This window comes from Grammomys surdaster, unplaced genomic scaffold (assembly GCF_004785775.1).
Source record: "Grammomys surdaster isolate TR1022 unplaced genomic scaffold, NIH_TR_1.0 63, whole genome shotgun sequence".
NCBI classification, from domain to species: domain Eukaryota; kingdom Metazoa; phylum Chordata; class Mammalia; order Rodentia; family Muridae; genus Grammomys; species Grammomys surdaster.
The window spans coordinates 10,298,167-10,325,266 of NW_021604565.1; the positions used below are offsets into that span (position 1 = coordinate 10,298,167).

The following is a 27,100-nucleotide window of genomic DNA, read 5'->3' on the forward strand; positions in this document are numbered from 1 at the left end:
CCATTTCCCCTTTCCTCTAGCCTCTATGAGTGAGGAATGTGGTTTGCACAGCACTTGCCCCAGTCTGTTTCTTTTGTTCACAATAGTAACATTCGGAGGGCTGCTGGTGGTCATCTCTGTCAGTTGGTGTTTATCTTTCTGCTTCTAATTATTTATCGACTTTTCTCTCTGAAGCTAGCCTGGACCATGCTTCTGTCTTTTCTGTGCTGCACACAGCACTTCTTTAAGGAAGGGGAAGGCTGGTCTTCTGAACTAGTCTTCATCCTATCAGGGTGTCTGTAGGCCTGTGTGGGACAAAACACCAGTGTGGCTGTCATCTGTTGTCATGCCCTGTGTGAGGGAAATCATGAAAGAGGAACATTTTGGTGAGGGGAGAGCACAGGGCTGAGTGTATATCCTCTGGTAAGGGCAAATAAAGAGTAGAGTCTTCTTTAAGAAAAATTCAGCATTTTCTCTGTGTGAATATGCCCTGCAAGGAGCAGTGGTTTCTGCTCCTGGTCAGTACACATTTTTCACAAAGGAAGCTGTGCAGAAAACCCCATAGCATGCTGGGTGTGCTTACTTCCAGTCTGTTTGTTTTGTTCACTTTCTGGGCGTTCTCTCTTCCTGAAAAGACTGAGTTTTCCATCTTCTCATGTTGCAAATCCACCTAACCTCCAGACGTTTTCCCCCATTTTTCTTTCTGCACAGCTGTCACAACAAACTTCTCCTCATCTGCTACTAAGTGTATCAGACACTGTTGTGTGGGCTGCAAGTTGCTGACTCATTACGGGGGAAAAGGAGGGGGGCTTTCCAATAGAATCTGATGTTATCCAAAACTTCTCATCTGTTTCAAAGGCTACAATTTCCTGCATTCTCTGGAGGGAAATCAAACGCAGTGCATTAAGGAAACAGTGATCCCTCACAGATTTAGTAGACCTCCAGGCAATTATGGGGTGATTATTCTGAAGTTAGTGTTTCCTCACCTCATTTCCTGTAACAATGAGTAGAATGACCCGACTCTGAATTTTTCATCTTTACAGTGAAAGACAGCAGGGAAATAGATCACACACTTGTATGTGCTCCACAGTGTCTATGATTCTTTCTTGTCTTTCACCCCAGCCTTTTTTTCTTTTTTGACCCTCCCCAAAGGCAGCCAGTCTCCCCCATCTAATTCTACAGCCTCTAACTGGGATGGAAGATCCATCTTTATCATCCTTTAAGTTATATGCTTTGTCACCTGATAAATGTGCTTGTCTCTGTAAAAATTACCCTTTGGACAGAAAAATTGCTGGTGAAGAAAAATCACTTTCAGCTGGTTTCCCAGCTGCTTTCCAGTTCTCTACCCCCCCTCCACCCCACCCCCTCCCTCCACCCCAGGGCTGGGATGAGTTTTTCTCATACTATGGTCTTTGTCTCACACTCCAAATTTGTCTCAGTGTCTCTCCAGTAATTTTTTGTTTAGTTTTACTTTTTTTATCTACCATTTTTATTTTCTGCTACTAAACACCTTCTATACACCCCTGTGTCCTCCATTCTTAGAAAGCTTGTGTTATGTATGTTCTATCTTCTCTATGTAACTTTGCTGCCTGTGCACTGATGTAATAGGACAATGGTTTTATTGTATGTTGTCTGATTAAGCATTTGAGTAATTGTTTTAGATCCATTACTGTGAATCTATTTAGCTTAACGCTTTTCTTTTGCATCCTTTGATTAATGCATGACCATTGGGAACAAGAGGAATCAGTACATTCATTTCCCCCAGACACCACTGAGAAGTATTTTCTCCTGTGTGTGGCCTGTAGCCACAGATGCTCAGCACTCCCTGAAGAAGGAGGAGGTGTACTGTTGAAAAAAATCTGTGTGCTCTCAAGCCAGTGTTTGCCAATGGTGTTACATGGCAGCTTCATAGCAGAAAGCAAATGTTAAAATTTAGGGAAAAGTGTAGCTGAATATCAGATTTTAAAACAGGTGAATTTTTGTTAGCAGCATATAGCTAGATGACATTTTCTTTTTAAGCTCATGAAACTTAACAGCTGTTTAGTCAAGTGCTATTTTCACATATGTCTGTGTGACAGGTTTAATACAAAATTTCACAATAAATGACTTGCTGGACAGGCCTCCTTGGCTTGGGCTGATATAAGAACTGTGAGTTCACACCTGGCTGGTCTGTTCCTTGAAGACACATTATCCTGAACCTTTTTAGAGCAGCTGCTAAAAACCCTCCCCCACAACCCTACACAACAGAACTGCCTGGGGCATTCTAGATCCATCACCCACTCAAACCCTGCTCCTCGGAATACCACTCCCTCCACCCCTTGCTTCGTCCTTTTGGCTGGGGCAGACACTAGCAGGTCTGCTCCTGTGAAGACACCATATCCTGAACCATCTTATAGCAGTGGTGGAACCACTGCATTCAAAGCAGGGGAGGAACCACTGTATTCAGAGTAGCAGAGGAACCACTGCACTTGGAGCAGCTGAGGAATCACTCACTCAGAGCAGCAGGATTTCAGTATCCCAGAAGAAGCCTGAGTCTCAGGAGCTCTTCCACCCAGGATCACATGATCACAGAGGCAGCTGGACTCTGAGGAGTTCTGATAACAAGCAAGATAACTGGAAAGACACTCTCCAGTCAGAGACAGTGAGTGCAGGTAGTACTAGAGTTAACCAGATGGCGAAAGGCAAGCAGAAGAATATAAGCAACAGAAACCAAAGTTACCTGGCATCATCAGAACACAGTTATCCCACCATAGCAAGCCCTGGACACCCCTTCAAACCAGAAAATCAGGATTCAGATTTAAAATTACTTCTCATGAGGATGATAGAGGACTTTAAGAAGGACATAAACAACTCACTTAAAGAAATACAGGAGAACACAGGTAAACAGGTAGAAGCCTTTAACGAGAAAACACAAAAATCCCTTAAAGAATTGCAAGAAAACACAACCAAACAGGTGAAGGAATTAAACAAAACCATCTAGGACCTAAAAACGGAAGTAGAAAAAATACAGAAATCTCAAAAGGAGACTACCCTGGAGAAAGACAGCCTAGGAAAGAAATCAGGAGTCATAGATGCAAGCATCACCAACAGAATACAAGGGATAGAAGAGAGAATCTCAGGTACAGAAGATATCATGGAAAACACTGACATAACTGTCAAAGAAAATAAAAAAAAGCTCCTAACCCAAAACATCCAGGAAATCCAGGACACAATGAGAAGACTAAACCTAAGGATAATAGGTATAGAGGAGAGTGAAGATTTTCAAATTAAAAGTTCAATAAATATCTTCAACAAAGTTATAGAGGAAAACTTTCCTAACCTAATGAAAGAGACTCTCATGAATATACAGGAAGCCAACAGGACTCCAAATAGACTAGACCAGAAAAGAAATTTCCTCCCGTCACATAATAATCAAAACATCAAATGCACAAAACAAAGAAAAAATACTAAAAGTATTAAGGGAAAAAGGTCAAGTAACATATAAAGGCAGACCTATAAGAACTACACTAAACTTCTCGCTAGAGACTCTAAAAGACAGAAGATCCTGGAGTGATATCATACAGACCCTAAGAGAACAAAAATGCCAGCCTAGACTACTATACCCAGCAAATCTCAGTCAGTATGGATGGAGAAATTAAGATATTCCATGAAAAACCCAAATTTATACAATATCTTCCCACAAATCCAGTCCTACAATGGATAACTGATGGAAAACTCCAACACAAGGAGAGAAACTACAATCTAGAAAAAGCAAGAAAGTAATCTTCCAATAAACCCAAAAGAATATAGTTACACAAACATAATTCCACCTCTAATACCAAAAATAACAGGCAGAAACAATCACTTTTCCTTAATATCTCTTAACATCAATGGACTCAATTCCCCAATAAAAAGATGTAGACTAACAGACTGGATACATAAACAGGACCCAGGTTTTTGCTGCATATAGGAAACACACCTCAGTGACAAAGACAGACACTACCTTAGAATAAAAGGCTGGAAAACAATTTTCCAAGCAAATGTTCCCAAGAAACAAGCTGGAGTAGCTATTCTAATTTCAAATAAAATTGACTTTCAACCGAAAGTTATCAACAAAGATAAGGAAGGATACTTCATACTCATCAAAGGAAAAAATCTACCAAGGTGAACTCTCAATTCTGAACATCAATGTTCTAAATGCAAGGGCATCTGCATACATAAAAGAAACTTTACTAAAGCTCAAAACACTCATTACACCTCAGACAATAATAGTGGGGGATTTTAACACCCCACTCTCAGCAATGAACAGATCATGGAAACAGAAACTAAACAGAGACACAGTGGAATTAATGGAAGTTATGAACCAAATGAATTTAAGGAATATCTATAGAACATTTCATCCTAAAATAAAAGAATATACCTTTTTCTCAGCACCTCATGGTACCTTCTCCAAAATAGACCATATAATTGGTCCCAAAACAGGCCTCAACAGATACAAAAATATTGAAATATTCCCTTGCATCCTATCAGATCACCACGGACTAAGGCTAGTCTTCAATAATAACAAAAACAATGGAAAGCCCAGATACTTGTGGAAACTGATCAACACTTTACTCAATGATGACTTGGTCAAGGAAGAAATAAAGAAACAATTAGAGATTTTTTAGAATTTAATGAAAATGAAGGCTCATCATACCAAAACTTATGGGACACAATGAAAGCAGTGCTAAGGGGAAAACTCATAGCTTTAAGTGTCTAAAAAAGAAACCAGAGAGAGCATACGCTAGCAAATTGACAACACACCTGAAATCTCTAGAACAAAAAGAAGCAAATAGATCCAAGAGGAGTAGAAGGCAGGAAATAATCAAACTCAGGGCTGAAATCAACCAAGTAGAAAGAAAAGTAACTATACAAAGTATCAACAAAACCAGGAGCTAGTTCTTTGAGAAAATAAAAAAGATAGATAAACCCTTAGCCAGACTTACCAGAGGGCACAGAGACAGTATCCAAATTAATAAAATTAGAACTGAAAAGGGAGACCTAACACCAGAAACTGAAGAAATTCAAAAAAATCATCAGATTCTACTACAAAAGCTTACACTCAACAAAACTGGAAAATCTAGATGAAATAGACAATTTTCTAGACAGATACCAGGTACCAAAGTTAAATCAGGAGCAGATAAACCATCTAATCAGTCCCTTAATCCCTCAAGATATATCAGCAGTCATTAAAAGTCTCCCCACCAAAAAAAAAAAAAAAAAAAAAAGCCCAGGACCAGATGGTTTTAGTGCAGAGTTCTATCAGACCTTCAAGGAAGACCTAATACCAATTCTCCTCAAACTATTCCACAAAGTAGAAACAGAAAGAACACTACCTAGTTCGTTCTATGAAGCCACAATCATGCAAATACCTAAACCTTACACAGACCCAACAAAGAAAGTGAATTTCAGACCAATCTCCCTTATGAATATTGGTGCAAAAATACTCGCAAACTAAATCCAAGAAAACATCAAGACAATTATACATCATGATCAAGTAGGCTTTATCCCAGGAATGAAGGGATCGTTCAATATTTGGAAATCCATCAATGTAATCCAATATATTATCAAACTCAAAGAAAAAAAACATATGATCATCTCACTAGATGCTGGGAAAGCATTTGACTAAATTCAAAATCTCTACATGTTAAAGGTCTTGGAAAGATCAGGAATCCAAGGCCCATACCTAAACATAGTAAAAGCAATATACAGCAAGCCAGTAGCCAACATCAAAGTAAATGGAGAGACACTTGAAGCAATCTCACTAAAATCAGGGACTAGACAAGGCTACCAACTCTCTGCTTACCTATTCAGTATAGGTACTGGAAGTCCTTCCAGTACTATAGAGCAATTAGACAAGAAAAAGAAGTCAAATGGATACAAATATGAAAGGAAGAAGTCAAAATATCAATAATTGCAAATGACATGATAGTATACTTAAGTGACCCCAAAACTTCCACCAGAGAACTCCTAAACCTGATAAACAATTTCAGCAAAGTGGCTGGTTGTAAAATCAACTCAAACAAATCAGGAGCCTTCCTCTACTCAAAAGATAAACAGGCTGAGAAAAAATTAGGGAAATGACATACTGCACAATAGTTACAAATAATATAAAATACCTTGGTGTGAATCTAACCAAGCAAGTGAAAGATCTGTATGACAAGAACTTCAAGTCTCTGAAGAAAGAAATCGAAGAGGATCTCAGAAAATGGAAAGATCTCCCATGCTCATAGATTGACAGGATTAATACAGTAAAAATGGCCATCTTGCAGAAGCAATCTACAGATTCAATGAAATCCCCATTAAAATCTCAAAAGAGAAATTCTCAAATTCATTTGGAATAACAAAAATCTCAGGATAACAAAAACTATTTTCAACAATAAAAGAACTTCTGGAGGAATCACCATCCCTGACCTCAAGCTGTATCACAGAACAATGGTGATAAAAACTGGTATTGGTATAGAGACAGGCAGGAAGATCAATGGAATAGAATTGAAGAACCAGAAATTAATCTACACACCTATGGTCACTTGATCTTTGACAAAAGGGCTAAAATCATCCAGTGGAAAAAGGGCAGCATTTTCAACAAATGGTGCTGGTTCAACTGGAGGACAACATGTAGAAGAATGAAAATTGATCCATTCTTATCTCCTTTTACAAAGCTCACATCCAAGCAGATGGAGGACCTTCACATAAAACCAGATACGCTGAAACTAATAGAAGAGTAGGTGGGTAAGAACCTTGAATACTTGGGCAAGGGAGGAAAAGTTCCTGAACAGAACACCAATGGCTTATGCTCTAAGATCAAGAATTGACAAATGGTACCTCATAAAATTACAAAGCTTCTGTAAAGCAAAGGACACTGTCACTAGGACAAAATGGCAACCAATAGATTGGGAAAAGATCTTTACCCATCCCACATCTGATAGAGGGCTAATATCTAATATATACAAAGAACTCAAGAAATTAGGCTCCAGACAACCAAATAACCATAATATGCAATGGGGTACGGAGCTAACCAAAGAATTCTCAACTGAGGAAACTTGAATGGCCAAGAAGCACATAAAGAAATGTTTAGCATCCTTAATCATCAGGAAAATGCAAATCAAAACAACCCTGAGATTCCACCTCAAACCAATCAGAATGGCTAAGATCAAAAACTCAGGTGATAATAGATGCTGGCGAGGATGTGGAGAAAGAGGAACACTATTCCAATGTTGGTGGAATTACAAGCTGATACAACCACTCTGGGAATCAGTGTGGCAGTTCCTTAAAAAATTGGACATAGCATTACCTGAGGACCCAGCTATACCACTCCTGGGCTTATACCCAGAAGATGCTCGAACATATAACAAGGACATATGCTCTATTATGTTCATTGCAGCCTTATTTATAATAGCCGGGAGCTGGAAAAAAACCAAGATGTCCTTCAACAGAGGAATGGATTAAAAAAAATGTTGTACATTTACACAGTGGAGTATTATTCAGCTACTAAAAACAATGAATTTGAGAAATTGTTAGGTAAATTGATGGAACTAGAAAATATCCTGAGCGATGCAACCCAATCACAAAAGAACACACATGATATTCACTCACTGATACTTGAATATTAGTCCAGAAGCTTGCAATATCCAAGATTCAACTCACAGACCACATGAAGCTCATGAAGAAGGAAAACCAAAGTGTGGGTTTTTCAGTCCTTCTTAGAAGGAGTAACAAAATAGTCAAGGGAGCAAATATGGAAACAGAGTGAGGGACAGAAAATGAAGGAGGGGTTGCCTGGAGACCATTACACCTAGGTATCCATCCCATGTGCAGTCACCAAAGGCAGATGCTCATGTGGATGTCAGGAAGTGCATGCTGACAGGAGCCTGAAATAGCTGTCTCCTTAGAAGTCTGCCAGAGTCTGACATATTCAGAGGCAGATGCTCACAGCTAATCATTGAACTGATCTTGTGGTTCCCAATGGGGGAGCTGAAGGAGCTGAAAGGATTTGTGACCCCTTGAGGAGAACAACAATACCAACCAACCAGAGCTCTCCGGGTCTAAACCACCAGCCTGGAAAGACATAGGGAGGGACCCATGGCTATACCTGTATATATAAGGGAAGATGGCCTTGTTGGGCATAGGTGGGAGAGGAGGTCCTTGGTCCCATGAAGGCTGGATGTCGAGTGTGGGGGAATTTTGTGAGGCGCGCGTGTAATCGTCTCGCCAGCAAGAACGCACCACACACACACACCAGAATCCTTCCGTAAAAACACGTTTATTCCCAAATACAAAATGGTGGAAGAAGATGCCAGGCCCAGGAAAAGCACTGCTTAATATACCCTTGGAGCGGTGCATTCACCTCTGATTGGCTGCTTACTCGTAGCGTGCCAAATGCCGTGGGATGGGCTTTAACTTTGGCAGGCCTTTTCCATGGCACATGCGCAATTCACCTATTCACCAGGAAAAATCCCGGATGTCAGGCAAACGCGACTTTAGCCAGCGCATGCGCGGCTTCCTACATCTGCCCCTTTTTGTTTTATTGTATAGGGTGGTAGTTGAGATCCCTGGGAAGGTTTCGTAACTCCCATATTTGGGGGTCTCACGGCGGGTCTGAGTCTCTTTAGAGGGTGGTGCTCAAACTCTTACCCGTCACGGGGTCAGCCTCCCCACCCGCGGCTGCCCTGTCTTAGGTGGCTGAGGCTTATCCGTCCACTCCGTTATAGACTTTCCAGACCTTCTATCCATGGAACGAACACCTTAGTGGGCAGGGACTGTGTATAGAAATGTTTGAGGCTTTACCGGGTGTCTTTACCAGAAGCCCTTGGGTACAGCGGCTGAGGAATCTGTCTATTGGCTATTTCTTTTTTGTTTTGTTAAACAGGCACTGGTCAATGTCCCGTGTCTTAGGCTAGCTGACATTTCTCCACAGCCAGCACCAAAGAATGGTGAGCTCTCTGTCTAGGCTACGAGGGTCGCGCACCCACACCTGGCATTCTCAGAATGTGCGCCCCAGGTTGTGGCCACTCGTAATGCCTGTCACTGAATAGATTCACCACTCGTGGTGTATCTCTGGCATATGGGATCAACTTATTCCCGTCGTTGGGACCAATTGGCAACTGGCCTGGAGACAAAAAGATGGAGTTGTCTATCTGGCTGTCCTTGGCCTGTCTAGGGTGGTACCAGTCATGACTCAAACTCAAGGCCGATCAAGCAAATTCCATCTTGGGGGAATAAGCGATCAAGGACTAATAGTTTAAGACAGTCTCCCTTACCCTATCAGGTGCAATGGAAGCCAGTCCTCTGAGTGCAAGGGCTAAGGGAAACAGAAAGAGATGCAAACACCCATCCCTGTGTAATGGAGTCATCTCCTAGGGGTGCAAGGGCTGTTTGTCTCAAAATTCAGGTACCACAGCTACACAGACAAGAATCAGCCAGGCCAAGACTCCTCACCGACCCAGTACAATGGGCAAATCCTTTGAGGTGTAACGCTGATGGCCTAACATTTAGCACCACCACTCATGAGGGGGAGACTACTTATTTTTGAAGCAGTGATAGCCACACTGCAGGGGAAGCCCCTAGTTCTTTGGTCACAAGCGCCTGGCCAATAATAGCCTTGTCAAAATTTTGTTGAGCTCTGAGTTTGCAATCCAACCAAAGGATGAATACTGATCCGCAACATAGGGCTTACCAAACAGGCCTACTCCCACCCACTTAAAAGAAAAGAAAAGAAGAATGCTGAAGAATTCCAGGAGGACAGTCCTTCAGTTAGGGACAGATCCACGCGCATCAAGTTGATGTTCACCACAGCTGTTCTCAATTTTCTGAGTGTCTCACTGAAGTTTTCTAACCAATTTCCTGTAAGATATTAAAACAATTTTCTGGACAGATTAGTTACATTATGTCTGACTGGTATGGGTTTTGGAAAGGCAGATAATATGGTCCATCATCGTTTCCCCGATATACTAGGAACCTGTATCCCTTGGATCAGCACAAGGGCTGTCATCAGAGCCTGGAGGGTCCGCCTGGGTGTCACCTTCCAATATCGCAAGTCGCCGCGTCAGCCGCTCTGGTAGCCAAAACGGGTTGTCTTCTTCCTGTGGGAACACACAAACCGCTCCCCTGGCTCTTAATAAAACAATATCTGGGCCCTTCCATTGTCCGGTCAAAATGTCTTTCCATTTTACCATCTCTTTCGGCCTGTCAGGCTCTAAACAGTGACGGTCAGCAGCCGAATGGCCCTGACTGTCCAGGTTTAAAATATTGAGAGTAAAAAGTGCTATAGAAACGGTGACTTGTGGCACTAAGGGCAGAGTCTCCTCAACTCCTCCCTTTTGTTTTATTAGATAAGACTTAAGAGTGCGATGAGCCCGTTCTATGATGCCCTGTCCCTGAGGGTTATAAGGGAGGCCTGTCAGATGGGTTACCTCCATTTGGCGACAAAATTGTCTAAACTTTTGAGAAGTATATGCTGGCCCATTGTCCGTTTTAAGAATTTTAGGCTTCCCCCAGGCACTCTATGTCTCAAGGCAGTGTTGAATAACATGTGCTGCCTTTCTCCGGTCAACGGAGAAGCAAATATAATTCCAGAATAAGTGTCAATGGAAACATGTAAATGTTGTAATTTGCCAAAGGTTGGGATGTGAGTGACATCCATTTGCCAAATTTGTAGTGGCCGAATTCCTCGTGGATTAATTCCTACATGAGGCACTGGTAAAAATTGACAGCAATTCTGACATTGAGTAACTATATCTCTAGCTTCCTTTCTAGTTATCTCAAACCGACGACGTAACGTCTCTGCTGTCACATGAAAGTTTTTATGAAAATCTTTGGCCAAATCTAATTTTGAAGATAGGGCGATAGCAACCAATTTTGTGGCTCGATCTGCTAGGTCATTCCCATGAGACATTGGACCTGGTAGACCTGAGTGAGCCCTGATGTGTGTAATAAAAACCGGAAATCTCCTATTAACTAAGGCGAATTGAATCTTTTGAAAAACTTTTACAAGTCTACTAGATGGTCTAATTAGCCCAGCCACTTCTAAGGCTTTAACTGCATTTACTACATAAAAGGAATCTGAAACAATATTTAAAGGGCCTGGAAAGGTTTCAAGAACCTCCAAAACTACCAAGCATTCCACAACTTGAGGTGAAGTCTTCTGGTATTGTTTGGCAGTGACCTTATTATCAATTACATAAGCACCCACACCTGTCTTTGACCCATCTGTGTAAACGACCACTCCATCCGGGAGCGGCTTTTGAGATAAGACATGTGGAAATACAATAGCTTGAGTTAAGGCAAACTGTAAAATGGGATGTTTAGGGTAGTGATTATCTATTTGACCATTAAAGGAGGTAACCAACATGGCCCAAACATCAGAGGTAGCAGTTAATATTTGAACTTGATGTGCAGTATAAGGCACTATTAAAACCTTAGGCTCCCTTCCAAAATGAGTGACAGCTGTTTTTAATCCCCGTAAGGCAAGCTGAGCAACCGCATCTGGATACCATTCAATAATCTTTGCAGGAGATGCATTAGGATGAATCCATAATAAGGGCCCATCCTGCCATAACACGGCAGTTAGTAAATGTCTGGTTTTAAAGACACACAAATTAAAAGTTTTGGTCTCATCAATGCGTTTTAGCTGAGCTTTTTGCAAGGCATCCTCCACCAATCGCAGGGCATGATTTGCAGCCGGTGTTAATGCTCTTGGTGAGGAAATATGGGAATCTCCTTTCAGAATGTCAAACAAAGGTTTTAATTCAGCAGAGGGAATTTTCAAAAATGGTCTTAACCAATTTATATCACCTAGTAACTTTTGAAAGTCATTTAAGGTATGTAAATGATCTCTGCGAATTTCTAATTTTTGAGGAACTATTTTCTCAGGGTAAATAACTGTCCCTAAAAAGGAACCGATTTCTGAAATTTGAACCTTCTCTGTGGCAATATGCAGACCCCGCTGTCTTAATGTAGCAATTAATAAAGGATATGAGTTCTGCAAAGTGGTCAACTCTTTATGGCATATTAAAATATCATCCATAAAATGAATCAAGAGTAGAGAAGGAAATTGTTTCTTAACAGGTTCAAGGGCCATTTGTACATACAGCTGACATATGGTAGGACTATTGGCCATGCCTTGAGGCAAAACTTTCCACTGATATCTTTTGTCTGGTTCAAGATGATTAACAGCAGGCAAAGTGAATGCAAATCTTTGCCTATCTTGCGGGTGTAGGGGAATGGAGAAAAAGCAATCCCTAATGTCTATAATTATTATCCTCCACTGCTTAGGTAAAGCAGAGAGCAGAGGCAGGCCTCGTTGCACTGAGCCAAACAGCTGCATCTGTTTATTAATGGCCCTTAAATCATGGAGAAGTCTCCATTTTCCTGATCTCTTTCTTATAACAAAGATAGGGGTATTCCAAGGAGAAGTAGAAGGTTCTAAATGACCAAGCTGTGCCTGTTCCTCAATCAGCCTTGTAGCAGCTTCCAATTTCTCAGAGGATAAGGGCCACTGAGGAACCCACACGGCTTCCTCTGTAAGCCAGGGTATGGGCAAGGAGCCCTCAGTGGCAACTAGGGAAAACCCAGACCTTGTCTTCCTGTATTACTTTCTTGTAAAATTGGGTTTAACCTTCCTTGTTCTTTTCTACCAAGACCTTTTCCTTCCTTATATCCCATTCTTTTCATAATATTAATAACTTGTTGAGAGTACTCATTAGTTAGTGTCAGTCCTAAGTCTTGTAAAATGTCTCTTCCCCAGAGGTTAACGGGGAGAGGAAGCACATAAGGTATAAAGCTTCCTGTCTGACCCTCTGGCGTCTTCCAAGTCAAGGAGCGTGAACTGACTGTAGGGTTGGCCTCATATCCCAACCCTTGTAAGGAGTGGGATGATTGTGTAACAGGCCACACCTTAGGCCACCAGTTGGAGGAAGTAATACTTTTATCAGCTCCTGTGTCTAAAATTCCTGTAAAACTCTTCCCTTCTATTGTTAATTGTAAAGTGGGTCTAGTTTTGAGATCCACTACTAAATAAGCAAGGTCAGTTCCTGAAGAACCGAACCTATTGGCACCTCTTGGCACCCCGGTGGATGGAAAACAATTATGTAGACTTGGAAGAATAACCAGCTGAGCAATCCTATCTCCAGGGGAGATGGAAAATATGCCTTGTGGACAAGAACAGAGAACTTGAAGTTCTCCCGTATAATCTTGGTCTATCACTCCAGGATGAACCACAAGCCCCTTCAAGGTAAGAGAGGAGCGGCCTAGAATAAGGCCAACGCTTCCCTCAGGCAGGGGACCTTTAAAATCAACCGGGATAGGTTGCACACCCTCATATGGCATTAATAAGAATTGGGAGATAGAGCGGAGGTCCAACCCTGCGGAACCTCTTGTAGCTCTGCAGTTAGAGGTCTCCCCCGGTTGTAGGCTTGTGTCCCATATTTTTTGGGGCCCTGAGACCTTGGGCCCGAATATTCGTTTTTTGAAATGTCTTCATCTCTTTCTGTAGGGGAGGGATCATGTTGAATAATCCTTCCCCGAATGTCCTTAACCGAGCGACATTCATTGGCCCAATGATATCCCTTCCTGCACTTAGTACATAACCCAGGGGTTTTCTTTTGTATAGGAGTACGACATTCTCATTTCAAATGACCTGGTCTGCCACAATTATAACATACTTTACGGCCGCCAGGACTTGAGCGGCTCTGGCCTTGCAGGATAGCTGCTGCCAGGCCAGCGTTAGTCAGTGGGCCTCCAAGACCTCGGCAGACCTTTATCCAATCTGTCAGCCCTTTGTTTCTCCTAGGGGCAATAACTGCCTTACATTCTGGTGAGGCATTTTCATATACTAATTGTTCGATCAATGGCTTGACTTGCTCTGGGTCTCCAAAAATCTTGCCTGCTACTTCTGTCATTCTAGCAACAAATTCTGAGAAGGACTCCTGGGGGGCTTGTAATATTTTTGTTAGATTTCCTCCAGCCTCGCCCTTTTTCGAGAGGGCCTTCCATGCCTTAATTGCGGCGGTGGAAATCTGGCCATATGCTTCCCAATCATAGTTAATCTGGTCGGCAACATACTGTCCTTGCCCTGTTAATAATTCAAAAGTCCACTGTCTCTGATTGCCCTCCGCATTAGCGTTGGCCTTTGCCTGTGCTTGAGAAGCGTCGTGCCACAAAGCCTTCCATTCCATATACTGTCCCATATTAGGGAGAGCAGCTTTTACTGTGTTCTGCCAATCATTCGGAGTCATTGCCATAGTGGCAAATCTCTCAAGCTGCATAATTGTAAAATTAGCATCAACTCCATACTTGTTAACCGATTCAGCGAATTCTTTAATAGAAGCATACTCTACAGGTGCGTGGACACGACCTCTTCCTGCGTCCTCAAACACTGGAAAAGCTTGTAGCATTTTTCTCTTGTCTTCCTCTGAAAGGAAGGAGCCTGAGCAGCGCCTGTCCACATAAGGCGGAAGTGCGCCGAGAACATTAGGTTGGGAGGGCGCTACAGGCCGAGAGGCCGTCCGGCTTCTATCTCTCGTTTTCCTCTGCTTTAGATTTCGCTGCGGCAACTGTTTATCTGGCTGGCATCTTTCCTCTTCATCTATCTCTTCATCTGAGTCCTCTGACTCGGAGGAAGTTAGCCCCTCCGACTCAGAGGCATCAAGCCCCAAAACTTCCTTTACCGGATAAAGAGATCTCTTTCTGAGGCTTGCTTTCCTCCCGTCTCTCCCAAGGGTGTTCTTCCCCTCATCTTTCATCCCCGTGGATTGTTCCTCGGGGAGGCTAAATTTCTTTAATATATCCTTTTTCCCTTTTCCTTTCTGAATTTCTAAGCGCTTCCCTCTTTTCTCTGTTTCTGACATGCTAACCCATAATCCGTCTGCCACTCCCCGAACCGCCACGAAAACCAAAAGGAAGAGAACTAACGCTACCAGCACCATAGCGAGAGCCTCTAAAGTTCCTGCCAACTGGGGAGGGAAATAAATTAAATCAAGTCCAAACATATCTCTCAGAGAGCATTACCTTGTTCTACGGTTCTGGATTCACTCCATGCGTAGAGGACGAGTGGAGGGCCTTCTTAAACAGCGCCGGCGATGGTAAATTCTCCCGGGTTTCTCGGCACCAACTGTGAGGCGCGCGTGTAATTGTCTCGCCAGCAAGAACGCACCACCACACACACACACCAGAATCCTTCCGTAAAAACACGTTTATTCCCAAATACAAAATGGTGGAAGAAGACGCCAGGCCCAGGAAAAGCACTGCTTAATATACCCTTGGAGCGGTGCATTCACCTCTGATTGGCTGCTTACTCGTAGCGTGCCAAATGCCGTGGGATGGGCTTTAACTTTGGCAGGCCTTTTCCATGGCACATGCGCAATTCACCTATTCACCAGGAAAAATCCCGGATGTCAGGCAAACGCGACTTTAGCCAGTGCATGCGCGGCTTCCTACAGAATTTGAGGGTGGGGAGGATGGTGGAGGTTGGTGGGAGCAACCTCATAGAAGCAGGAGGAGGGGGATGGGATGGGGGTTCTTGGGAGGTGGGGGAATGGGTTAAGGTGATAACATCTGAAATGTATATAAAATATCCAATAAAAAATAAAAATAAAATACAAAAATAATTTGTGGGTTTAGGAAACTTCTTTGGGAGGTTTTCTGCCTCTGTGTTTTTGGGATGTGGAGGCCTGTTGAAAGCAAGAGAAACTAAAAGACAGACACCAGAGGAGATTTCTACTACCTCTGACAGTTATCCTTAGGACTTATCTGCCAGTTCAGTGGGATCATAGCTTGGGCAAGCATAGTATTACCCATAGAAACCCATGAGGGCAGCAACTCACATAAATTTTGTTCTGGTGGATGGTAATTAAATGTGTAGATCTCCAAGAGCTTTCTAGGTTCTGAATCTGTATCTTTGGAAAACTTTTGTATTTGTCTGACTTAAGGAAGTCCATCCTTTCTCTTCTGCTTCTGGAAGAGGTTACTGCACCTTGTAAAAAAATTTAAATATTAATCAGTTTGAAGGCGAATACTTCATCTGTTTTATTGGCAAAAAAAGCACTTCTTATTATTTTGAAAGGTCCTAGTACTAGGAAACCACTTTATGAAACTAGAATTCTATTTTCCTTACTCTATTCTTCTTCGCTAAGATGGTTAGGACCTTAGAAATGCTAGTGCTCAGGGTAACTTACTTAAATTTAGCCACCAATGGAATAAAGTATACTTGTATGATTTATCTGAGCTTCTGTTGATATGCTTGGGTTATGAACACTGGTTGTGTGTATGTGCACATGTTACAGACAGCAGGCACTGTTGTCAGGGTAACCACAGTCATGGCCAGTCTTTTGCTACCAAAGGCTCCATAATTGCCTGCTATACATTTAAGTTTAATAAACAGATTTTGTAATCTGAAAATACAAAGTCTGTTGTAAGGTTATCAGCTGATTTTTCATTGTGATTTTATCCATATTTTTTCTCTTCGAAAGAAAGCAATGGAGTTCCTTATTCACGTATCTCAATCGTATTGTGATGTAGGTCAAAAGAGAGTTACATCCGGTCATCTCAGTGACAACTGTATTTCTTTGTGAGCAGTATAAACATATGTTGTTTTGAAGGAACAAAGAAAAGAATGGGGGAATTGAGCCCAGCCAGTTTTTTAATATAGAAAAGTAAAAATGCTCAACACTAAAAAGTAGACAGTAGACTCTCAGGACTCTCTTCTCCACATCCCTCCCCAAAGAGTCAACTCTGGCTCATTCTGATTGGATGAGGAAGAAGAGGAAATGAAGACAGTTTGGTATCTACATGGAGTCATGAGCCATTCAATGCAGTCAGTAAGAAGAGAAAGTTCTAGTGTTGGATCTTTCTCCACACATCATGCCATCCCTTCAGAGATTCTGGTCAGGCATCAGTATACCCGTGGTCTTGCTTCTGTAATCTTATGAGCCTCTGCCATAGCTTTCAGGACCTGTTGAAGCAGAAAGGGAATGTCATGAATGCTGTGAATTGCCCCTTTGACCATCTATTAGGATTGATCTCTATACCTTCAGTCCCCTTTTCTACAAGACACATGTGTTCAGTATATTGTATTAAGTGGTAGACTCCCTAGCCCAGGTCTTGTCAAAAATTAAGGTATAGTTGATTGATACAAGTGAATCTCAGCCTAAGATGGGAGGTGGCATGCAGCACCCCTTTCTTCTCTCATTCTAACAACTAGACATAATTGTGTTTCTCTCCTTTATGGAGGTCTCTTCAGACAGCGATCACTGTTTCTAAGGGCCTATCAGAATGACCAAAATATCTGAGCCAACTTCCCTGTTCTAGCCCAAAGTCATTTTCATGTCTGAAGCCTACTTCCTTGTTCTAGCCTAATATTTAGATTCCTGCCTGATATTACTTCTTTGTTCTAGCCTAAGATTTAGATTCCTGACTGAAATTACCTCATTGTTCTAGCCTAATGTTAGATTACTACCTGAAGCCTACTTCCTTGTCCTTGACCAATGTCACATTCCTGCCAAGCAGCCCATTTCCTTGTCCTTGGCCCATATCAGATTCTGAGCAAGGACATTCTTAATCACCTTTATAATTTCAGTTTCAGTTGCCATGTGGGAGGAGACACTAAATCAGTAGATTGAGTAATGGCTTCAAAAGATGAACCAGTTAAGAGTTTGATCTACGGTGATTTAGTTAAGTGGTAGCAAAGAATGTAAAGAAAAGTGTGATTGCTATTAAATATTTCAGAAACCAATAATAAAGTGTTAGCGCTAAAACAGAGCTCTTATTTTACATGTAACATATAAAGGAACTCTTCAAATAAATTGTTCAAGGTCATATATCTAGAGAGAGACAGCCAGGACAAAGGCTTATGTCTCCTGACTCCCTCTGTAGAAGAAACTTGTGAATATTCCCATGTTTAAAGGAGCAACTCTATGTCTTGTTTGAGAAAAGTAATTGTGACAGTGATGAATTGGAGTCTTATATTTCTATTACAAAATAAAACTACTTGTTTGATGAGTGTACTCAGTTATTCTGTAAATATTTATTTACAGATATTGTAGTTTTGGTTATATATAAATAAAGAACATATTCCTCGAGGATAATATGTTTAATGAAATTTTATAAAACTGAAATATTATCACTATTAAGGGTTTTATAGTCTAATATGGTAACAGACACAAAACAGTAACATGTTATGTGCAATAATCAACTGTACCTAAGATGTAGAGACTGATAAGCTGTATAATGACCAATTTCTTCAGTGAGCTGTGATGGAATGACACTTTGGGTAGAGGAAAAACATGAGCAAAATCAGAGATCCATAAAGATTATCCATAAATGCGCACAGTGGGACACAGCCTGCTAGGGCTGCAACATAAGAACTTGTCAAAACTAACAAGTTTTATTCACAGATGTGTGTTGCTTTATCAAAATCCATTCTGCCTGGGTTACTTTTAAAGAAGAGAATTGTTTTCATAATGCTGGGAGCCATAAGTCCACGATCTCAATGGTAACATGGAATATCCGGTGATGGCATCTGCTTTTAAGGCTGCATTTAGTTTCTATATATTCCAGAGTGGATGAGTATTGTGTTCTTACATGATAGAATAAACAGAAGAACAAGAGAACATTTGTAAAGGTACTAAACAGTATTTGTGGTAGCAGAACCCTTGTGTCTTATTCATCTTCCCAAAACAACACCTCTTAATAATTAGATTGAAGATGGAATTTCAACATGAATTTTGGAGAAGATGCCACTATACTAATCATAGCAGAAAGTATAACTGTAATACTGAATAACAAATAGTTTGAAACATGTTTAAGACCTGAGAGTGATTCGATAGTATTTTATGTAAATCTTGTGGCAAAACAGCAGTCCATATTAGATGCAAGATGGTGAGATTGTTTGGAGTATGGTAACAATATAAGATAATGTGCTGGTGAAGTAAGGGTGAGGGTAGAAAGAAATGAGGTTTAGTCAAGAAGAAAGACGGTGATAGGTAGTGCCAACTATTCACCTCTTCTCCCAGAGAGAGAATTCAGTGTTTTTCCTAAGTGGTGAGTAGATTTGAAAATAGACTAGAGTTGAGAGGTTTAGAGTCAAAGAATCTGTATCTGGTTCTGGATGTTTAGACTTTTGTGAGCACCAAAGAAACTATGTAGACCATGTGTGAGAAATTGTCTGTGGAACTGTGTTCACAGACTAGAACATAAAACTAGAGTGACAGTGGCTAAAATAAAGCATCTTCTCTCAAGTAACAGGAATGGTGCTGTTCTGCTGTTGAGTGATGAAGGATGACTTGGTCTTGTCCCTATGGTTATAAAAATAAACAGAGGCAGCATCGATGCCTCCATCCTGGTCAGGTGCTTCTATTTAGGTCTCTGTGTGGGACTGAGTCATAAGACTTGCTCTGGTTAGAAGAGAAAGTGAGGAAGGGGGAGGAAGAGAATTGTTTAATTCAATTTAGTTAAATCATTAGTTCCCTACCTTGTGAGACACAACAACACAAAAAAATGATTGCTTTAGGTTCCAAAAATGAACTTCACAGATGCTCTATGTATATTTTTAAATAATCAATTATCATGGCTGTAGTATAAAGGAGAGATTAAAGAAAAGAGATTAAAGAGATATTGATTTATTTTTAAAATATCAACTCTACAGTAGAAAAAAAGAGAAATGAAATAGGTTCCTATGATCAATGTGACAGTGATAGAAGCAGGCGGCCCAGGCGTGTGGTAGCAGTGTTTCAGTGTTGCACATTGTATGTGTGTTGGTGTTTCAGCAGCTCTCAGTAAAGTTTTGAACAAGAGAATATAACTATTTCTTGAAAATATTTATAACCTTTTATCTATACAAAAATGATTTTGTATTCCTATGTCTAATAGAGTTACATTCAAGACTCAGATAACAGGAATTTAATATTAAAAACAAAAAAAAATCTGTCAAGTGTGTGAGACATTCCTGTAATCTCAGCATTTGAGAAGCTAAACAATGCATTTGCTGTGGTGAGTTTTCTGTGAATTCAAAACTAGCCTTTGCTCTAAAATGAGTACTTGGCCAACTAGGGCTCTGTAGCAAGACCTTGCCTCAAACAACACACAACAGAACAATGACAAAATCCAGCAAAAGAACTATGTAAGTATAGGAGAATCTTCCCTGCACAGATTGCCATTCTTGTATGTATAGCCCCCGGTAAGATTCTTACAGATTGCCACTTTTGTATGTATAGCCCCTGGTAAGATTCTTACCATTCAAAATAATTGCCATCCACAATATGTAACCCAAAATGCTTCCTGCTGGTACGATCATCCTTATAGAGAGCAACTAGCTTAAGTAACTGAGCTAGACACTCTATACTCAACCTATCTGAGGTTCAGTTGTTAAAGACAGAAAGAACACTGAGTATGCTGCTCAGTGATTGTTGTTAGTTGTTGGAGCTTGAGTTATGCAAGCCTTTTGTCCTTTCCCCAGATCATAGTGCAATTTTATGGCACAGAATAAGGTCTTAATTTGAATAAAGAAGTAATTGGGGAGCAAGCTGTAGGAATTGGGAGGCCAATATTAATTAAGCTTTTAATTCAATGCAGACAAATTTCTTCTTTAAGATGACTAAAAGTTACCCACCCTAAATCCAGACAGGTTTCCAGGAACGTATGTTTGTGAAGTGAACCTTTGTGGGCCAGTATCTGGGCTAGGATTTAACTTTTCTGGTCTTTTTTATCTGACTCATGCTCTTGATTAGAGACTTAGAGTTGTATTTATGACAACTCATCCTACTCATCAGTCCATGGTTAAGGGGAAATGTTTAAGTTTTTATGTAACTGCTATATTCAGATGTTAGAAAACTAGGTAACTTTTACAATAAATATGAATAAAAAAAGATGGCTGTAAATCTTACTATTAGCTTTCAGCCCACGCCCTTGCCTTTTCTATTTTGTTATTCTATTTATTCTGTAAATTTTAACAGAGACTGAGACAATTTCAAACAGTGAATTTTCAGAAAAAGATATTTAGAACTAGAAGCAAAGATTTCCTCAAAGTATAAATCTATTATTAGGATATAATTCATAGTGCAAGAAATGTTAAATTTCTTTTGGACATAAGTGGAAAAGAAAGAAAATGACATCCTAAAGATTTTTTTTCTTCATGAAAGAGACTGTAGCTATGACTTATGCAGGCAATATATGCAAAATGCAAAACAGATCTTTCTAAAATAGTATTCCAAAGTTGCCTGAGACTATGTTTGTATAATATGTATGTATGTATGCATGTTTGTGTGTTTAAACTTTCTGAAATCAAAGATGATACAGAATGCATTGTAAAAATAGCTGTTTAACATTTGAAGGATATGCTATTTCTATAGTGTGAATTCAAGGAAAAAAACAATAATTTAATCCTCCTTGTATACAAATAAAGAACAGTTTAAAATGACGTGCAGCTTAAATTTAGACATTTTAAGTAGTTCTATAATTTCATGAAAGAATTCTTGATCAATTTTTTCTCAATTAGTTTATTAGTATTTGGGGATTTTAAATAAAAAAAATGTTGAATGTCTGTGTGAATGAATTCTTGTACATTGTCTACTTGTATAGGATTTTTATTTAATCCCTCTGAGAAATTTATAGAATAACCTATAGGTAATATGTAATGTCTCTTTTGAGATTTTTTTGAACATTTTTATTGGATATTATATTTACATTTCAAATGTTATTCCCTTACCCCATCCCCCCACCCACCCAGGAACTTTTTATCCCATCCCCCCTTCCCTGCTTTTTTTGAGATATTTTACATGCTGCCCCTGTCCCGATATGGTCCTTAGTGGAGTCTCTGTCCTCAGGGGCTAGGTGTGCTGGAGATCTGAGATCTTTTCCTGACCTTATGGTGGTGAATGAAGGTACACATTCATTGCCCACTGCCACAGCCCTCAAGGGCCCTTGACTATATTCATTTGCAACTTTGTATGGTGGATGTTTTCTTGGGAGATACTTCCATCCTCTTGCTTCTGTGTCTTCTGCATTTTCCTTTCTACTTTATCCATTGTTTGTCATGTCCTTTGCTGTGTCTGGCTACATTTTGTAAAGCTTCCCTCCCTTTGCACATTTGTTTCCTATTGATCACCACCAGTTCCATCTTATCCATGTGTTCATCATCAAAACCCTGCTTACTTTTGCGTCCCAGCTTAAGCTCTGTACGAATACTTCAACTTCTGTTGTCTGGACCTTGCATCTCCTTCATTTGCAGGGCTTTCCCTTCTGTCTCTTCTTATGCTTGCCAGTTCTTTAGCACTATCTCTTGTAGTTGGTCTCTAGTTTATAGTGGCTTACTAAACTTTTGTCAAATGAATTGATAGAAGGAGTTAGGGCCTAAAGGCAACCTAAGGGAAAGTGTTAGTTTTTGATAGTTTGAGGGTAACATCCATCATGGTGGAAAATTGAAAGTGCCAGGAACTGTATCATGGGTATTTCGAGCTTTTTTCTTGACATCCATGTATCAGTGAGTACATACCATGTATGTTCTTTTGTGAGTGTGTTACCTCACTCAAGATGATATTTTCTAGTTCAATCCCTTTGCCTGCGAATTTCATGAAGTCATTGTTTTTCATGGCTGAGTAGTACTCCATTGTGTAAATGTTGGCATCAGTGGAAGGGAGGCTCTTGGTCCTGTGACAGCTTGATGCCCCAGTGTAGGAGAATGCTAGGGAGGTAAGGTGAGAGTGGCTGGGTAGGTGGGTGGGTGAAAGAGCACCTTCATAAAAGCAGGGGAGAGGATGGGATGGGGGTTTGTGGAGGGGAAACTGGGAAGGGGGTTAACAGTTGAAGTGTAAATAAAATAACCAATAAATTAAAAAGAAAAGTGTCAGGAGCTTGAAGCCAGTGGTCACAGTCACCACCAGAAACAAAGGCTGATACGTGCAGGTCAGCTTCCTTCTCCTTTGTAGTTCAGATTCATAGCCAGGAAGTTAGTAAACCATGTCTTAAACATACAGTCTAGTGAAATATCATCATTTTGATTAACAAAATTTAACCTTGAAAGGTATGCATGGGTATTGTGATTATAGAAACAAAGAATGATAGTATAATCATACTTATAAGTCAGCCACAATGCAGAGTTGTCATAATTTTCACAATGCTTAAATATTATATGAAGTTTTTATTCCTGTAGATCGTTTGTGAAGGAGGGAAGGCTACTCGCATACTCTAAGGAAGCTAAGATCTAAAGAAATTAAAGGCTTATTTATTCCTTAAATGAAAAGCTCCTATGTGACTATATTGGATCTTGCAATTGAAAGTACAGTGCTGGATCATTTATCGTACTGCATTTTGAGCTTGGGGAGACAGATTTATATACAAACACAGCTGTTAACACTAGCTATGGTGGAAACACATGATATAAACAGCTCAGAGGCTTGGTTGAGCAGGTCTTCATGTGAGGTTATTTTTAAAACATTCTGATTAAACAGTGATTGTATGTATTTTACAGGAGAATGAGCATAGGGTGGGGGTAGAGGCTTGAAAGGTAATAGAATGAATGTAAGTGTCAACCCTAAGTTACGAAACACTGGGAATTTGAAGAACAGTATAAAAGATGCAGCTATAGCATTGCTGACTAACATAAGGAGAGATAGATTTAATTTTTCTAAATGCTACAGTAAGGAGTAAAAACAAATGAGTGAAGTTAATCATATATTATAAGTAATCCAATATATCTGGAATACCTTTATTTTCACATTTATAGCTTTAAAATAAAAATAGTAGTACATTCTGCACCTACAAAATAAAACAGTATCTCAGCTTGGACTATCTACATTTGAAATAATGTATGTCTATAAGATTAGAAATAAACATACATGGGTCAAGGAGAGGGAGAATGAGGGAAGGAAAGAGAACAAGACAGACAGACTGAGAGAGATGAAGAGGTAAGGAAAGACAAATTTAAAGAGATTGCTGATGCCAGTTTTAAAAGATATTCTTTGTCAATTGAATTTGAAATCTATCTGCATAACAGTTTGTGTTTCTGATATCTGTGTTATAGGAGTAACTTGTAGAGTTCTGAATGTTTTGCAGACTAATATTTTTGTAACAATGAATTAGATAAATAAAGGAAATAAAAACACTTTTTATTGGATTTGAAAATTTTGACTTTGCCTATTTTGTTTTTCATAACACAATATCACAGACTGTAATTAATAACAAACAGAAATGTATGGACTTACTGATTGGGTAGCTGGAAAACCTGATAAAGAGTTTTTCTTATTCTGTCATAACATATCATATTTTCAGGAGGGAAGGATAAGTGGTTAAAGAGAGAGTAGAAAAGGTTATGACTTGCCTGCTCCTGTGATGCCAATATCGGTTCATTCAGAAGGGTGGCATCTTCAAAACTTAAACTTAAAGGTCTTACTTCCCAATAACTCTCATGAGGGCAATGAAATGTTGATAGATCTTTTAAAATGAGTAGTGGAGCCACAGTGTCTATACAATTTAAAAAGCATCTGACTTGATACTACCCAAGCTTTCTGCCGTGACAGGAATTCTGTTCCAGCTGTGTGGGGTGGCAGCCACTAGTCACATGTGCATACTGAATACTTGAAACACGTCTAGAGTGAATGAGGAATTGAATTTTAAATTCTACTTACTGTTAATTAAGTTAAAATGAACCCAGGGGACTATTGTGTCCTACACTGAGCAGCACTACCCATTCTTATTCATCTCTGTATTGTCCATTTTGGACTTGAACTCTCTGTAGTGCTAAATGAGTAGCACTTCTTAGCATAGAGCTTAGAATTGGAAAAAACTTTATATATTTCCAATTCCTTAATCTCTCTGTGCTAGTGCTCCAGTCATAAGAGTCTGCCTCCTGAAGCTGAGTTACTGTAAATGTAATACCATGAGCAGTGTACATAGGACAGCATCTGATACATAACAATCATGACAAAAATGCATTGCACTGTTTTTATTATTAACCTGTAGGTAATGTGTATCATAGAGCTAAAGAATAACCAATCTTCATCTTTGTTTTTTTCATTTGTTTTAGTTCTCTGCTTCTAAAAGTATATCACAGTTTCTGTACTATACCTGGTATTCAATAAACATTGCTAAAAAATATCAGATATCTTTAATGGAAATGAGTTTAGTGAAAAAGTGACATCTGAGATGGCCTCAAAGGTCATGTTTCCAAGCAAAGAAGAAAGAGCACATTTGGGGCAAAGGGAAAGTGAACTCGCAATTTGCTAGGGTTCCTTCCATGTAGCAAGCATCACTTTAACCACCACTTGTTCTTTCCCCTCCTCCTCCCTGTCTCTCCTCTCTCTTAATAACAAGATCCCTAAATAACAAATGACTCTATGCATTTGATACACACCACCCTGTTAATAAGGCCAAGCATTGTTCTGTGCCCTGTCTATTCATAGGGACTCTATTGTTTGAATATGATGGGGGAGATTGAATGATGGTTAGAAAAGGAAGAGGAAAAGGAAAGCAGGCCATGGGTTATGGGCAGATGCCTGTGAGATTCTTTTTCCCTAAAACATGTTTCTTATTTATTTATCTCAGGAAGAAAAGCAACTAGAACAATGAAGTTCATTTTCTTCCTGTTTGTTGCTGTTGTTCACCTTTTTTCCTTGGGCTCTGGAAAAACTATATACAAGAATGGTGTTTCTCAGCGAACATTTCAAGAAATAAAAGAAGAAATAGCCAACTATGAAGATGTTGCTAAAGCAATTATCAACCTTGCTGTTTATGGTAAATACCAGAACCGGTCCTATGAACGTTTGGGAGTTCTAGTTGATACTGTTGGACCCAGACTGAGTGGGTCTAAGAACCTAGAGACAGCTATCCAAATTATGTACCAAAACCTTCAGCAAGATGGGCTAGAAAATGTGCACCTGGAACAGGTCAGAATACCCCACTGGGAGAGGGGAGAAGAATCTGCAGTGATGCTGGTGCCTCGAATTCAGAAGATGGCTATTTTAGGTCTTGGGAGCAGCATTGGGACTCCCCCAGGAGGTACTGTTTGTGTTTTAGTTGGACATACTCCTTAATTTAATCCCTTATCTCTTTTCTTCCTTCCCTCCCTTTAAGTTGTTTTAACACGTGGATTTCATGTAATCTAGGACAGTTCTGAATCCACTATGTATTGAAGGGTGACATTGAACACGTTTGTGTCGCTGACACCTGCTTTCTGTGATGCTAGGGTTTCAAACTTGCTAAGCAAGTGCTCTTCCATTACACTCACAGTCCAGCCCTCCTGTAATCTTTATATAATTGATGTATGCTTGCTTTCTTCTTTCTTTTCTTTTTCTATTTCTTCCATTCTTTTCAGAAAGAAACTCTGCTGAATGACTTTCAAAAACGTAGTATCAACACCCTAGCTCCAGTTTTATCCAACAATATAGTGCCTGGATATGGACTATAGAGCCAGTTAGCAATCCCCTACTAGTAAAACTTGAAAGTGTGCATAGATTAATCTCCTGTGGCAGAGAAAGTATTTTGTATTCTTTTGACTGTCTCCTATGCCAGGATCCAGAAGAAATATAGTCAGTTTATTTAAAAATCATTGATAAAAACATTCATGCACTATAATATTTACTAACAAGAAACACACAGTATAATTATTTTTAGTATATTCACAAAACTGTTTAGCCTAATTCTAGAACAACTAGATTGTAGAACACAGTCTAGCTGTTGAATATTTTATTGCTGTCTTCCCCAGACCACAGTATGCAGCTGCACTTATCCCTTGAGCCGCACTCCCCCAAACCTAGGAAGCCACTAATATGCTTTCAGTGTTTGTATTTTCCCATTCTGGACATAGAAGATGTATGGAACACACTTTGTGGTCGTTTGTGAATGACATCTTTTATTCAGCATTATGTTTCTAGGTCATTTGCGTTGTGAAACATGTAAGTGCTCCATTTTGTTGAGAAAAGATATTTTATTATACTTGTCTTTATCAGTCAGTGTCATTTTTTGGCTGTTTCCTCCTTTCCATATCATGAATACCACCATTATATACATTTATGCACAAGTTTGTGTGCATATGTTGTCATTAATTTCGTTTGTATACCAAGACAAAAAATTTATGGGCCATTTAGTAGCTCTAGATTTAATTTACTTATGTGCTTCA

General features: G+C 39.9%; 1 protein-coding gene across 1 annotated transcript in view; it reads left to right on the forward strand.

The window, feature by feature from the left end:
* The window catches only part of Cpq (carboxypeptidase Q), a 437,003-nt gene that overhangs the window by 76,069 nt on the left and 333,834 nt on the right, over window positions 1–27,100 (forward strand). The window contains exon 2 of the mRNA XM_028767431.1: window positions 25,528–25,980. Within this exon, the coding sequence (XP_028623264.1) occupies window positions 25,548–25,980 (433 nt within the window). The 5' untranslated portion in view covers window positions 25,528–25,547. The remainder of the gene's footprint in view (window positions 1–25,527; window positions 25,981–27,100) is intronic.